This window comes from Babylonia areolata, chromosome 18 (genome assembly GCF_041734735.1).
Source record: "Babylonia areolata isolate BAREFJ2019XMU chromosome 18, ASM4173473v1, whole genome shotgun sequence".
Classification (NCBI taxonomy): Eukaryota; Metazoa; Mollusca; class Gastropoda; order Neogastropoda; family Buccinidae; genus Babylonia; species Babylonia areolata.
In genome coordinates, this window is record NC_134893.1 from 16671795 (window position 1) to 16686794 (window position 15000).

General features: G+C 44.1%; 1 protein-coding gene across 13 annotated transcripts in view; it reads right to left on the bottom strand.

Annotated features, from left to right (window-relative positions):
• The window catches only part of LOC143292529 (tensin-3-like), a 433846-nt gene that overhangs the window by 123096 nt on the left and 295750 nt on the right, over positions 1-15000 (bottom strand). Inside the window, exon 1 of one of the 13 annotated variants that reach the window (XM_076602905.1) lies at positions 4882-5826. The exons of the other annotated variants lie outside the window; for them this stretch is intronic. Coding sequence (XP_076459020.1) covers positions 4882-5136 — 255 coding nt within the window. The 5' untranslated portion in view covers positions 5137-5826. Of the gene's footprint in view, positions 1-4881; positions 5827-15000 lie in introns of those variants that run through there. 13 annotated transcript variants of the gene reach the window in all.

Below are 15000 nucleotides of genomic sequence, written 5' to 3' on the forward strand. Positions count from 1 at the left end.
ATTCCTTTCAAATACATAACACACCCACATTTACGCACAAGCACACATTATAGCAACTCTGAACGCGCCAGTTCTTCCTCTCTCTCTCTCTCTCGCACAGTCTCTTCACACACAGACATATACGCTCTGTGTGTGTGTGTGTGTGTGTGTGTGTGTGTGTGTGTGTGTGTGTGTGTGTCTCATACATACACACAGTAACACACACAAGCAAAGACACACACACACACACACACACACACACAGACACAAACACAGGTTAAGCTAAGGCGACGTTCACACACAGCTTATAATTATCTTATACAATTAATATACAATATGTGGCAATTGAAATGACAGTTCTTCACACCAGTCAGCTTCCCACACTAAAGAAATATTAATAATAATACAGCCTGTAGTCGGTAACCTTTGGATGGAGGGGACTGATGTCTTCTCGTCCAGTTCAGAGTTCTGACTGTAGGGGGGAGAAATTTAATGAGAAGGAACGAGTATACATGTGGGAAGATGGGAAGAGAGAGAGAGAGACATGCATACATACATACAGACAGACAGGCAGACATACAGACAGACAGAGGCCCTTGTGTTGTTTTGAAGGTTTGTTCCAAGTGTCTAACTCGCAAATAGTAAAGGGTGGTAACTCTCTCCATTACACAAGGCACACAACTTAAGTCAGTGATGCTTACGCTACCGATTCAGCTAGCACACAGGTAAATAAAAATGTACATTGACATGTGCACATGTCAAATGATTGGTATAAGGACAGGCCCGGCGCTTCCTTTTTTGAGGAAGTGTCTGGGTTTGTTCCAATGTACCTTTTATTTACCTGTGTGCTAGCTGAATCGGTAGCGTAAGCATCACTGACTTGAAGTTGTGTGCCTTGTGTAATGGAGAGAGTTACCACCCTTTACTATTTGTTAATCATATCGTTTCCTGGGCCTCATTATTTGTATAATTTCCAGTGTCTAACTCGCAGATTCAAAGTGTACGAGAAAGAGCGAGCGAGACAGCGAGACAGAAAAGAGAGAGGCGGAGGAAGAGGGAGAGAGACAGAGAGTGATTAGAGAGAGTGATTGGAGAGAGAGAGTGATGGGAGAGAGAGAGTGATGGGAGAGAGAGAGAGTGATGGCGGACAGAGAGAGAGAGAGAGAGAGAGAGAGAGAGAGAGAGAGAGAGAGAGAGAGAGAGAGAGAGAGATATGAGAATTCAAAAAGTTTTTCTTTCTTCAAAGATTAAGACTTTAAGCAAGGCCTATTCTTCCAATCTGTCCTTGCTCATCTGCATCAGTTACACAATAGCACACATAACCATATCTATGGAAAGGGGAGAAAGAGAGAAGAAAAGAAGAGAGAGAGAGAGACAGAGAGAGAGAGAGGGAGAGAGACAGAGAGTGATGGGAGAGAAAGAGTGATTGGAGAGACAGAGTGTGATGGGAGAGAGAGAGAGAGAGTGATGGCGGACAGAGAGAGAGAGAGGGAGAGAGAGAGTGGCAGAAAGAATCAGAAAGAGAGACAGACACACTGAAGAAGAGGACAGGCGGACGAGGTGATAGGGCACAACCCAGTCTGTCTGTCTGTCTGTCTGTCTGTCTTGTTGAGAAAACTGAACCTGGAGGTCAGCCTCAACTGGCGGTGAAGATTCAGCCCCCTCCCTTCCTTCCTTCCCCCTCCAGCTGTTATACCTCTCTGGGTTTTCAGCTAACAGCAAACAAAAGTTCTGTTGTTGGGAGCAGAAGGGGGAGGAGGCAGTGGTGGTGTGGTGGTGACTGAATGTGAGGAGGGATGGGGGGTGGGGGTGGGGGTGGGGGGATAGGGGGGCGGTAGGGGTAAGTTAAGTTTAAACGTTGCTGCATCAACATTACACAGGAATGATTCCTTTACTTTTGTGCTGTTATCCTCAGTTTCAGTTTCAGTTTCAGTAGCTCAAGGAGGCGTCACTGCGTTCGGACAAATCCATACACGCTACACCACATCTGCCAAGCAGATGCCTGACCAGCGGCGTAGCCCAACGCCGCGCTTAGTCAGGCCTTGAAAAAAAAAAGGGTAATAAGTAAATAAATACATAAAATAGATAAATAAATAAATAATAATAAAAAAGGGTAATAAGTAAATAAATACATAAAATAGATAAATAAATAAATAATAATTATAATATGGAAAAAAAAAGTTCCTCAAAAGTTCCTGTTATCCTCATCCTTCGGAAACACGTCAAGGTTGTGTACCGATCGTGCAATTGTGCCTGTGACAAATTTTCCTCAATGTGGTCTGATGTTTTGGGTTGTTATTTTTTTTCTCCTTCTTCGCTACTAATCTGTTCATTATCTGATGACGAAGCCTCCGCATCACCCACACCCCCTCCCACCTTCCCCACTACCCCCAACTTCGTTTGTAATTTGGAGATGTGCCAGATAATTTGTCTTATCGGAGAGGATAATGTGTTCTGACTTCTGATAAGCATTGATGATTATTTTCTCCTTTAGAAATCTGTAAATGTACTATAAGGCTTTCACATTTCATTCTCAGTTAAAACACGTACCAACGTGACTTTTTGTGTGTGGACAGTTTGTAAAAGCGCCAAACATAATTATATTAAATATTTTCTTCTTCAATAGTAACCCGTGAATTTGTTGGCAAGCCTTCATACTTTCCTTCACCAGTGATCTGTACGCGCGCCAATATTCCATAATATATATTTTTTCTTATTAACTTTAAAATGTGCCAATATGCTTTCATTATCTTCTTCAAAGACCTGCAAATGTACCAATTTGTCTGCATAATTTTCGTTAATAATGAACACATGCACACACCAAGATACCTTCACTTTGTTTCTTCATTCATGAATATTAAGTCCATCACAGTATAATTATTCTTCATTTTCGCCATTAATTATATGACCTTTCGATGCACCAATTATACAACCCTATGTTCCGTCATTAATAACCTATTAATATGCTAAGGGGACTCAATTATTCCCGTCAATAAAAAAAACCGTAAACGAGCTTATACGCGTTCCCTGTTTTCATCACGAGAGCAGCAACCTATAAAATGTACCGATGCGCCTTCGTATATTTCTTTGCGGAAACTGCTTACTTGAAAACTCCTAAAAGTACACAGAGATATATTTTTAGGATATTTTCTGACAGGCGGATACATATAACACTCAATACGAAATCCACCACTTTCATGAAAACGTCTCGAACTAACAGCTGCATCAGTCATTCACAGCCAATGAAATGACTGCGCTGAGTAGGTTACCGCCTGAAGTAGGTCACTGTGTCGCTGAAGGTTGGGGAAAAAAAAATCTGTCTATCGATTTCTGTATTACACAAGAAAATGACTACCAACATTACAGGTAGGGGGTGGCATGGGCGAGGGATGTGGGTGGTGGTGGTGGTGGTGGGGGGGGGTGGGTGTATGAGTCAACTTGGTTTCCATATTGTTTTAACCTCTATCAACACAAGTGCGGGAACTGTCTTGTTGATTGAAAGAAAAAAAAGGGGGGGGGGGGGGGGGGGGTTAGTGTGGTGGGGCATATTCATCATGAACAAAACTTCACTTACGACTGATGAAGGTAAATGTGGGATATTGTTCATCCACCACAAACGCGGGTTTTCCACGATTTTATGCCAGTGTTTACAACGAGCCTGTGATTGCACAACTTAATTTCAATGTGGATTAAAAAAGTGTTTTTGATTTGATTGATTTGATAAAAACAAAAAACAAAAAAACAAAACAAAACACAACAACACTCAAACCTCTGCCTTCACAATCACATTTTTGTACTTTCAGACTGAGTTTTGGCATACTTCTCTCAGCATCTCACCTCCCCCCCCTCCGCCCCCCACTCACCCCCGTCTTTTTCTTTAACTCTGTGTGTGTGTGTGTGTGTGTGTGTGTGTGTGTGTGAGTGACTGTGTGTGTGTGTGTGTGTGTGTGTGTGTGTGTGTGTGTGTGTGTGTGTGTGTGTGTGTGTGTGTGTGTGTGTGTGTGTGATACCTTTCTTTCCTCTCCTCCCCCTACAACTTTGTTCGTTTCAGTTTTGTTGCGTCCATACTTAAAAAAAAACCCAAAAAACGTAAATCCAAAAACTGTTTGATTCAGTTCAGTATCTTTCGACCACGGTTTTCTGACATCATCAGTTAACACGCGGTTACACCCGAATTTAGCTATCGTGATGCCCATCCCAATTAATAAAAAGAATCTAAGAAAAAAAAAATTGTGTGTTGACTACCCCTACATTCCACCCAATTCATAAAAAAGTAAAATAATAATTATTGTGTGGACACGTAGCCATCTTGATGTTCGACCTTTACTGGTGTGCTAGTGATAACAAAAGCACAATGCCGAACAATACTCTGCTGACGGCACTGCCATCAACCCTCAATGTTTGTAGGTTTGTGATGAAACGAGCAAACAAACCTGTGACCCCACCCCTAAAACGGACAATGCTGAATAATTACAATAATTATAATAGCAATGATGCTGATGATAATAATAATAATAATAATAATAATGTGGACAGTTTTCATTCCCATGTACTTATGTGCTAGTGATAAAACGACAACAACAAATGGATAGTGTTGAATAGTAATCCGTTGTTAGCCAAACCAGTCCCTAATATTTGTGTGCTGATGATATAAGAAAAAAAAAAACAAAACAAAACAAAACAAAAAAAACAAACAAAAACGGATAATAATGAATAATAATCTACGAACAGCCATCAACCCTCTTATATCTGAGTTATGATGGTGAAAACGAAAAACGGTCAGTGCTGAATAATAATCTATGGACATCCACCAGCTTCCCTGTAGTTCTGTGCAAACGATAACACAAAAACGGACAGAGCTGTCCAATAAACAATCTGAGGACAGCCACCAAACCCCCTTACCAACGAGCGGTAGAAGAGACTGTGTCCACCAGGACCTCCCGTGGAGGCCGACTGATGTCTGGGAGGCTTGGAGAAGGACCGGTACATGCTCACATTGCGACGATCCAAGCTCTGGGTTGTGGAAGAACGCCCCACCTGTGGAGGCTGAAGACCGCCGCCTCCTGCTCCTACACCAAATCCTCCACCTCCTCTCTCGTGCACATTATAAATCCGGTACTTGTAGACACCGTTGTTGTTGTAAGACGCTGGGCACATGATGACCGCAGGTGGCCCTGAGAAAACTGCTACCTTGACTCACACAACTCGGCCCCCCTCCTATAACCACCACACGCGGTTCGAATCAAGGACAACAAGATCGAGAAGGCTGCAGGACGTTTTATTTACCACGGAGCGGCCGCTACAGTCACACTGTTCACCTTCATTCCGAAAACGAAGCAAGGCGATGAAGGTAAGGAGAGAGAGAGAACCAAGAAATCGAACGCCGTCTAATGATCCACAAAAATAACGAAACGTGGGACACGTCTATCGACGATGGATCGCCAGCCTCCGCATCACAAACACACTTCAGGACGTGAACTGTAAGGGAACGTTGCGAAACAATCACCACCACCACCACCACCACCCTTCACATGTCTCCGTCAGTGCCAGACACTATAGAGACAGGGTGTATAAAAAAAAGGTTATCCCACTTGTCGGAACACGAACACAGAAGGGCGATCACTGCTGACGCGTCTCCGGTCCAGGAAGACGTCACGGTGGACTGACAACAGCGACACGGTGCGGGGAGAGAGCAGTCTGTTGCAGCCAGCGGAAGGTGGAAACAACTCCATGCACATACACATACACACACACACACACGCACGCGCGCGCGCGCAGCTGCATGCACCAGCGACTGCCACCGACCAGGGTTGTGCTTCACTGGCGACGCTGTGCAGCGTTTCGTTCGGTCGGTGGTCGACGGCGACTGGGCCCGACAACCAACTGCTGTGCTGCGCCACGAAAAATGTACAGGCCCGCCCTTTTCCTCCCGCGGGCTGAACAACATGTGGTGGAGGGTGGGAGGCGGAGGAGTGAGATTAGACAGAGAGGTGTTGTGGAGGGGGCGGGGTGGGGTGAGGGGGTGGGGGTGAAGAATCTATTTTGATTCGACGAGCAGTCGGGACGGAAAGAGGGACGGAGGGAGGGAAGTAAAGTGTGTCCCCCTGTGACAGCGCAGTCATTTATGGACCCCTCCACACAGCCGTGACAAATCATATTCAACGCGACAGCTTGATTTCTTTTCTTTTTTTCTTTTTTTCATTTCTTTTTTTCAAGATACCTAACACGCACAGCTCCGATCTCGTATGAGGATAAGAGAGCGACATCCGCACTCAAGGTAACCAGAATGACCCGATTTTAGTTGGAGAGGGGGCTGAAGGGAATGAAAGAACCAATAATTATGTACGTTTAGATTGGCTGTTCCAATAGACAGACACACATCTTGTAATTATGCACGCGATGGTTTCGTTCTCCCCACGGCCCTCTTGTCTCCCTTTTGTCACCTTTGCGTTCTGACTTACAGCCCCTTACTGTTTTACCATCCTGCACAGTCTGTCTTCGTCGGACTCAACACTGTTGGCATGTTCGTTCACGCTACCGCTTTCTGTGGCTTCGTTTTCTTTTTGGTTTAGTTGTTCACTGTTTTATTCCTTTCGTGTTTATGTTTATCGTTAATTGCCTTCACCTTTGTTTACGTGTTCTTTATTAACTCCTTTAATGTTACGTCATCATCAGAATCACAACTGCTACCATTATCATCATTTCTGCAATGATGATGATATTATTACGCAGCCGCGAAAACATTGCACGCACAGAACAGTACGATGCGACCAGGTGTATCTTCTAAACAAGATCTGCCGTTGGTAAAAACAGATATTAACCTGAGCTGCCTAAACCTAAACATATCTAGAAACCAGACCTCACACCCCTAACGAAAGATGTCTTCGGACCACTATCAGGGTTGATCTTTCCTTCCTGTCTACAGACCTGATAACTGCAATCTGTCGACAAACCGCATGAGTACAATCCGTTCTTCAAACCTGGCAAACACCTCATGATCACCACTGACAAAACTACCGACCACTAAGATGGTTAGCTCGCCAAATCAAATCGTCTTTTCATGGTACAGGAAAAGATGGACTGACCACTACTTGACTCACGTGAAAACTGGAAACCTGAGCCCTGAAGAATGATACGCTGTAGTTTGACAAGTTTTTGTATTCCTGAAAAAAATAAAATAAAAGCACTTTACTCCGATTTTCCCTCACTCCACCCAGGTGTGAACGGGTACCTGACTTCGGTTGGGGAAGATTGAAACGGCGGAAGGAGAGGATTGGGCCCCGCCTTCCTATGCCAAGTCCCTGACACAGTGGATTTTACTGTTTCACTGCCCCGATGGCCGGTATGGATATAGGACCATGGTGGCCTTGTGTGCCACATGCACAGAACACGGAGAAGATGAAGTAAGTAAGCTGGTTGCCTTTCTTATCATTTAAGGGTTTTGAAACCGCTCTCCTCTACACGATGATAGTTACAGCATGTTTATCTTGGGACGTTGTATTTTATCAATTCAGACGTACGTACAGGGCCAAGCGTCACTCGCTCCAACAACTTACCGCGCTTGTGGTGGTGGAAAACTGCTGTTCCTGAGTGTACTATCTGGTCATGGGCGAGACATGTGACTGTATACCTGGTTGATAAAAAAAAGCCTTGCTGCTGTAACAAGTTCTATGATTCTTGGTTGCACTGTGACGTGTTTGAACTGTTCATTTTTGAATCACTTGTGTAAACAAAGTGAGTCTATGTTTTAACCCGGTGTTCGGTTGTCTGTGTGTGTGTGTGTGTGTGTGTGTGTGTCTGTGTGTGTGTGTGTGTGTCTGTGTGTCCGTGGTAAACTTTAACAGTGACATTTTCTCTGCAAATACTTTGTCAGTTGACACCAAATTAGGCATAAAAATAGGAAAAATTAAGTTCTTTTCCAGTCATCTTGTTTAAAACAATATTGCACCTCTGGGATGGGCACCAAAAAATATAAAATGAAGCCTAATCATATGCAAACTGCATTTACTGTTATATTTATATTTTTTGTATTCTCTAAACTTGGCACTTTGATCTGATATTCTGACCCAACAACAAGAGCAGTCATTATTATCATTTTATGTTCAAACAGGAACTTCTTTTGCTAAGCATGGAAGTTTTATTTATTTTGGTGCAGATAGTAAAAAAGGGAAATTACTCTGTAATTAATGCTAGGGGACTTAATTTGCTTTAAACTGATCTTTCTCATCTTAAACATTACATTTTGAAATGTAATATACTCAATATACTCAATACTCAATTGTATACTCAATACATAAAAAGCTTGGATTTTTTTAAAGTGTATCACAAGTGAGTCTTGAAGGCCTTGCCTCTCTTGTTTTTTTTCTTTTAACTGTTAATTTTTCTTGGATATAATCATAAACATGGCACTGGATGTACCTTGATAGTTTCATTTTATCTGTTTGGGCGCTGAAACCGTAACATGTGTCTTAGGTGTGCGTCCTATTCTTTGTATTGTGAGCTACTAGTATACACTACAACCTGTGAGGAATAGAGTGGAATTTGGTTTTGTGTCTCGTCACATTTACTGTTGACTGTAAACACTGTTAAAGTACTAAATTTCCCATTTAAATGGTATCGTTTAAAAGGTAGGAGGAGAGAGGGGGTGGGGGTGAATGGTGAGCTGGGGGGGGAACCAGGAAGGAGGGACCACAAGCGAATTTCACTTCAGAGATGATAAGCTACACTTGTTATCGGTGATACAGAATCTGTAAATGACGGCGGATGATGCAGTGAAAAGAGGGAGGGGGTGAAGTTGAACGTGAGGGTGTGTAGGAGGGGGTGTGGGAGGGGGCAGGATGATGGGTTATTCAGGTTCGGGACACACCTACACCACATGTCACAGAACTTTTTTTGTTTGTTTGTTTGTTTTTTTTGTTTTTCTTCTTCTTTTTTTTTCTTCCTGGCGTCACACCGGGAGACTGACTGGAGACCCTTCTTGCTGCACGCCTGCAGAGCGAGTTCGGGACGTGTGCCAGTGATGGACCTGACGACATTTTTCCTCCCTCCTGTTTTTCCTCTGACGACCTTTCATGTGAAGGGAGCGGAAAGCAAGAAAGGGGGGAGGGAGGAGGGGGGGGGGAGGAGAGGGGGGGGGGAATGGGGTGGTGGTGGTGGTGGAGGTGGTGGTGGTGGATCAAGAAGAGGCCGGGAGAGGAAGGGGGGGGGGGGAGGGGGGGAGACGGGAGGGGAGACCCAACTTGTAGACCGACCTGTAGCTGCTGCAGTCGTGTGGCTTGTTGCTGGCTTGGGGGAAAGAGTTGTGTGAAGTGTTGGGTTGGCAAGGCGAGGGGGAGATGGCTGGTGTGTGTGTTGGTGTCACATCAAAATTCTCCATCGCTCATTTCTCCTCCCAACCCCACTGCCCCCCCCCCCCCCCCCCCCCCACACACACCTCTCCCCTCTTCCCCCCCCCCCCCCCCCCAGCACGCTGGCTGGACTCGAGGGACTGGTCTTTCTCCCCTCGCTAGCCACAGGTATGAAACGAGCTGCTGGACTTCTATTCGCTGGCTGGCGACTGAGGCGTTAAACACGAACCCAGTGACCTCCCCTTCCCTGTTGCTCCATGCCTTGTTTGTTCGGTTCAGTTTCAGGGGAAGGAGAGGGGGAGGGGGGGGGGGGGGGGGGGGCGAGGGGAGGGTCTTTTTTATCGTTTCTGTCATCCGACCCGAGACTCAAGTACCATAATAAACAGAAGTTTGGAATGATTTAAACAGTTTTGAATAGTTTGGGACGATTTAAAGAGTGCTTTGAATCTCTCACACGACTTAAACGGTGTTTTGCTTGTATTGAAACGAGTTAAAGAGTGTTTTAGGCATTTTGGAACGATTAAAACAGCGCTTTGATTGTTTTGGAACGATTTAAAGAGTCTTTTTCAAACTTTTGGAACAATTTAAACAGTATTTTGACAATTTTGGAACGATTCAATCAGTGGTTTGAATATCACCAGCAAGAATCACATTAAGTGTGTGAACTAAGGAATTTGCTCTTAGAAAGAAAATAAACAACAGCATCAAAGTAACTATAGTCACTGCCACAACATTCTCGATAAGGCTGTTGTTTATCCGAACTTTTTAGATGAAGGTTACACAAAACAGGAAGACTGACTGGCCCTTTATACGAAGCCCACGTGGACTAGACTGCAGCATGGAACACAATGTCATTTCCATACTACGCCCTGCACCACTGTCTGTTTTGACTGCGTCATTGTCGCCAGCTGTCAACACCAGGGTAATATATATATATATATATATACTGCAAAGAGTCGGTCCTGCCAGCCCCCACTGACACCATGCATAGAGTGACAGCAGCAGTGAACAAGCACCGTCGGGAGGCCAGGCACTTGATGTCGGACAGAGAAAACAGGGAGTCTCTTGTATGAGCGGTGGGGGTGGGGGTGGGGATGGGGTGGGGGTATAGTGAGTTGGGGGTGGGGGGGGGGGGAGGGCCTAGGGGGTGTTACCCAAGATGTTACACTTTTATGCTATCTTAATTACCAGCTTCTGGCATGTGTTGCAGAGTTGGCAAGCGATAAGTCGTCATGAGCTTGGTGAGTCATCAGAGAGAGAGAGAGAGAGAGAGAGAGAGAGAGACAGAGAGCTGATGATGATGAACGTAAGGCCATACATCTCTCTCTCTCTCTCTCTCTCTATATATATATATATATATATATATATATATGTGGCAAGCACACACCTTTCCCTGCCCCTCTGCATCCACACACCCACATTTCACCTGCCCTAGGCAAATCACTGCAATAACAATAATAATAATAATAATAATTCTTTTTAAATGTAAACCACCTCAGTAATGTATTCAGCCACCGACGCAGTTTAGAAAGAAGACCCTACTACCATTATACTAACAGCCAGAGTTATCTGCAGTAGTTCAAACAAGGCAGCAGCAAAGTGAAGCATTTTCACACGTCGACAGGGCACTGAAGCCCAGAAGGAATCCGGCTAGGAAGCCACTCTCTCCAAAGGACAGCAGCTCTTGACACAGGTGAAAAGCACACAGCCACACACCAATACCGACCTACGTTCCTTACTTGTGCCACACAATGCGCCATCAGCTTTAAGGCGCTGACACAACATCCGTTCCGATCTGACGTGCGGATTGCTGCAAGCGGCTGAATGGATCATGTGTCACCCCCCTAACCCCCCCGCCTACCCCTGCCTCCGCCCCCCCCCAAAAAAAACAACAACAAAAAACAAAACAAAAAAAACAACAAAAAACAACAACAAACAAACAACCAACAACAAGAAACAAAACAACAACAAAACAACAACAACAAAACACAAAAAACACATGTGCCAAACGACAGTGAACATAAGCCGTTCACAAGCTGTCTTTATCAAACAAACCGCACGTGTTATATTCCAAGGCTGAAGAAGAGTATCTTTTGGGGCTTCAAACAAAAGATGTCGGCATCCGAACGATGTTCCACTTTGGTCCGACTCCACTGAGTTCAAAACAGCTAATCATAATATTTTGTTTTAGTCAGCTGCACTGTAAATGTCTGCAAAACGGGACTTTTTAACAAACAAACACACACACACACACACACACACACACACACACACACACACACACACACTCACTCACACACACACACACACACACACACACACACACACACACACACACACACACACCAGCTGCAGTCGAGAACAAATCCCAATGCGTTTCAATGGACACGACCTCTTTTTGAATACAGCCTAAAAAAAAAAAAAAAAAAAAAAAAAAAAAAAACCTACATAATCGTATAACTGTGATATCAAAGTTGGGAGGTATTCTAGCTCTCCCAACTACATAGCGATTGTAGTCCAAATTGGCTAACACTGATATAGTATGAGCTCCTGTGTGTGTGTGTGTGTGTGTGTGTGTGTGTGTGTGTGTGTGTGTGTGTGTGTGTGTGTGTGTGTGTGTGTGTGTGTGTGTGTGTCTGTGTGCGTGTGTGTGCGTGTGTGTGTGTGTCCGTCCCTTTTGGCTGTCAAGTATTACGGCAAACGCCAGTACGTTTGACACACACCGAAGCCGTTCGTGTGGCTGAGCCTTCTACACTCCAGTTTACCAATACACACAGGTGGGGCGCGCGTGCAAGGAATAGTGCTCTTGTCAGCAATACCTTATAGCTGGCAGCTTTTTTATATTTATTTATTATTTTTTTTATTGACACTTAAGTCCTTAGGACATCTTGGCTTGTTAAAAAAAATTTAAAAAAATAAAAAATAAAAACGAGAAGGGAGAATGGTTTGAAGTTTATTGATTTATGTTGGATTTTTTCTTTCTCTGTCGATGTGTGCAGAGCGACGTGGGGAATAAACAGATTCTCTCCCCACCCCCCTTCTCTCTCTCTCTCTCTCTCACTCAATATAATCATAAACAGATAAATAAATAAATAAATAAACTAATAAATATATGTATACCTTCAAACATATACTACTACTACTACTACTACTATTGTTCCATACATCGCCGCACCCCCCTCCACTGCCACTCCCCAACCAACCCACCACCTTTGCAAAACATGTCCAACCAAGCTGCACAACGTAAAAAAAATCAACGTGAAAAACATGCATTCAAGATCCGTTTTGATGTCTCTGATGGTGTCTTGGAAATGTTTTCTGTCTTGCTTACCTTTGATCTTTTTTATTTTATTTTTTTTATAACCCCCCACTCTACCCCAGTTATTTCATTGCAGGCTGAATGTTTAAAATTCATATAAAAACAACAACAACAACAAACAAAAAACAATTTGAGCTTAGATGCCAACAGCCTCCTCTAACATAAATCCGCTTCCCTGCATATTATATACAGCTCGACAGACGCCGAGATAATATATTATTGCAAGTGTCTCAGCTGGCCACAGTCCTCGTGTCACAGAGGAGGGGTGGTGGTGGGTGGAGTGGGGGGTGGAGGGGTTGGTGGGGGTTGGGGTGGGGGGGGGGGGTTGGGGGGCAGAGAGAGGTCAATAAAGTGGTTTCTGCTATGTGTGACTACGTGACGGTACATTTTCTGCACGTGGGACGGACGGACGGGAGGGAGGGAGGGAGAGAGGGAGGGAGGGACAAAGGGAGAGAGGGATCGAGGCAAGAAACACCTGCCATCAAGGACAAACTGTATATATGTCTATAATCATATGCACACACACATATATATATATATATATAGAGAGAGAGAGAGAGAGAGAGAGAGAGAGAGAGTGTGTGTGTGTGTGTGTGCAAGAAGGAAAGCAAACAAGCCTACTTGCCGTCTTGCATCAATATCATTCATTCTACGACATTATTTGTAGCAGCGGTATTATTGTCCAGTCCAGTTTATCGTTGTTTGGTCTGTTTGTGGCATTAAGACATCATTCGTATTTGTTTTGTTTCTAATTCTGGACAGGACGTCAGAGGTTTGCTGACGAAACCGATCGAAGACACGCCTGGCCATTCATTAATTTTCGCTCGTTGCCAAACACGTAAGTGACAGTCATGCTATGTATCTATCCATCTAGCTAACTATACCATATATATATATATATATATATATATATATATATATATATATATATATATATATATATATATGTGTGTGTGTGTGTGTGTGTGTGTGTGTGTGTGTGTGACACATGTTTATATATATATATATATAACACATATGTTTATTATATATATATTTATATATATATAACACATATGTTCATAATATATATATATATATATATATATATATATATATATATATCACAGAGAGAGAGAGAGAGAGAGAGAGAGAGAGAGAGAGAGACCGGAGAGACCGAGACCAACAGACATCATGTCATCTACCTGCTAAAATCAAATATTGACAATCGTGCAGTGTAGTCCACCCCTTCGATCTCATACAAAAGGTAACGCCTCATAACAACCTCACAACCATTCTCCAACATAATCTAAGCAAACCTCTCCTCTCCTCGTGATGCCATCAACAGAGCCCGAGATAACTATACCAACTTGACTTTAACTCTCTCCATACGAACGGCGAAAGAGACGACGTTAACAGCGTTTCACCCCAATTACAACCATCAAAATATTACAAGCGGAAGGCTCTTACACTGAAGAGGTGAATGTTGACAAAGAATACCACAATTCTGACGACGGAAGCTAAAGGTTGGGTCATAGAGACACCCACTGGACATCCGAGGGGTCTGTGTAGAGGAGAAGATAGGACTGGCCGTACTGAGTGAGTAAACAAGAACTCGAAAGAGAAAGCAGCGAGCAACTTCAACCTCACCTTATAAAAGTTACACCCTTTTTCCTACACAGGAGTGGTGGTGTTGTGGCAGAGTCAGGTTAGATGCTGGCACTTGTGATCCGGAGTTCACCATCACCAGCACAGTGTTCACCAGCAGGGTTCGCGGTACCGAGTTCGGCACGGATATTATATGTGTCCTTGGGGAAAGGCACTTTACTTCCGTTTTTTTTATCTCTTCCCTCAGGTGTGAATGAGTATCCGACTCCAGTTGGGAGAAGCTGAACACGGCGGAAGGAGAGGATTGGGCCCCGCCTTCCTATGCCGATCCCTAGAGACACACACTACGGCCTGAGGTGGGTAAGAAGTCACTGCCTCGATGGCTGATGCTGAGGGATCGTTAACCTGTTTCAAGCCAATATAGAACACTCTCTCCTCTAGACCGCAACCACGAAGTCTGAGAACTAATAACACACTGTGCTCGAAAGAACTCGGAAGGAAAAAGAAAGAACCGAGCCCCTTTCTTTGTTTAGTTCTGAACCCACTTCAGTTCGTGGAGTGGAGTGGTTGTAGCATCCTTTTGCATCGAGGGTGTGTGTGTGTGTGTGTGTGTGTGTGTGTGTGTGTGTGTGTGTGTGTGTGTGTGTGTGTGTGTGGTGTGTGTGTGTGTGTGTGTGTGTGTGTGTGTGTGTGTGTGTGTAACCTACACATCAACCACAGTCCTACAATTGTTTCTGGACAAGGAAGACCGTGCATTCCTGGTATAGC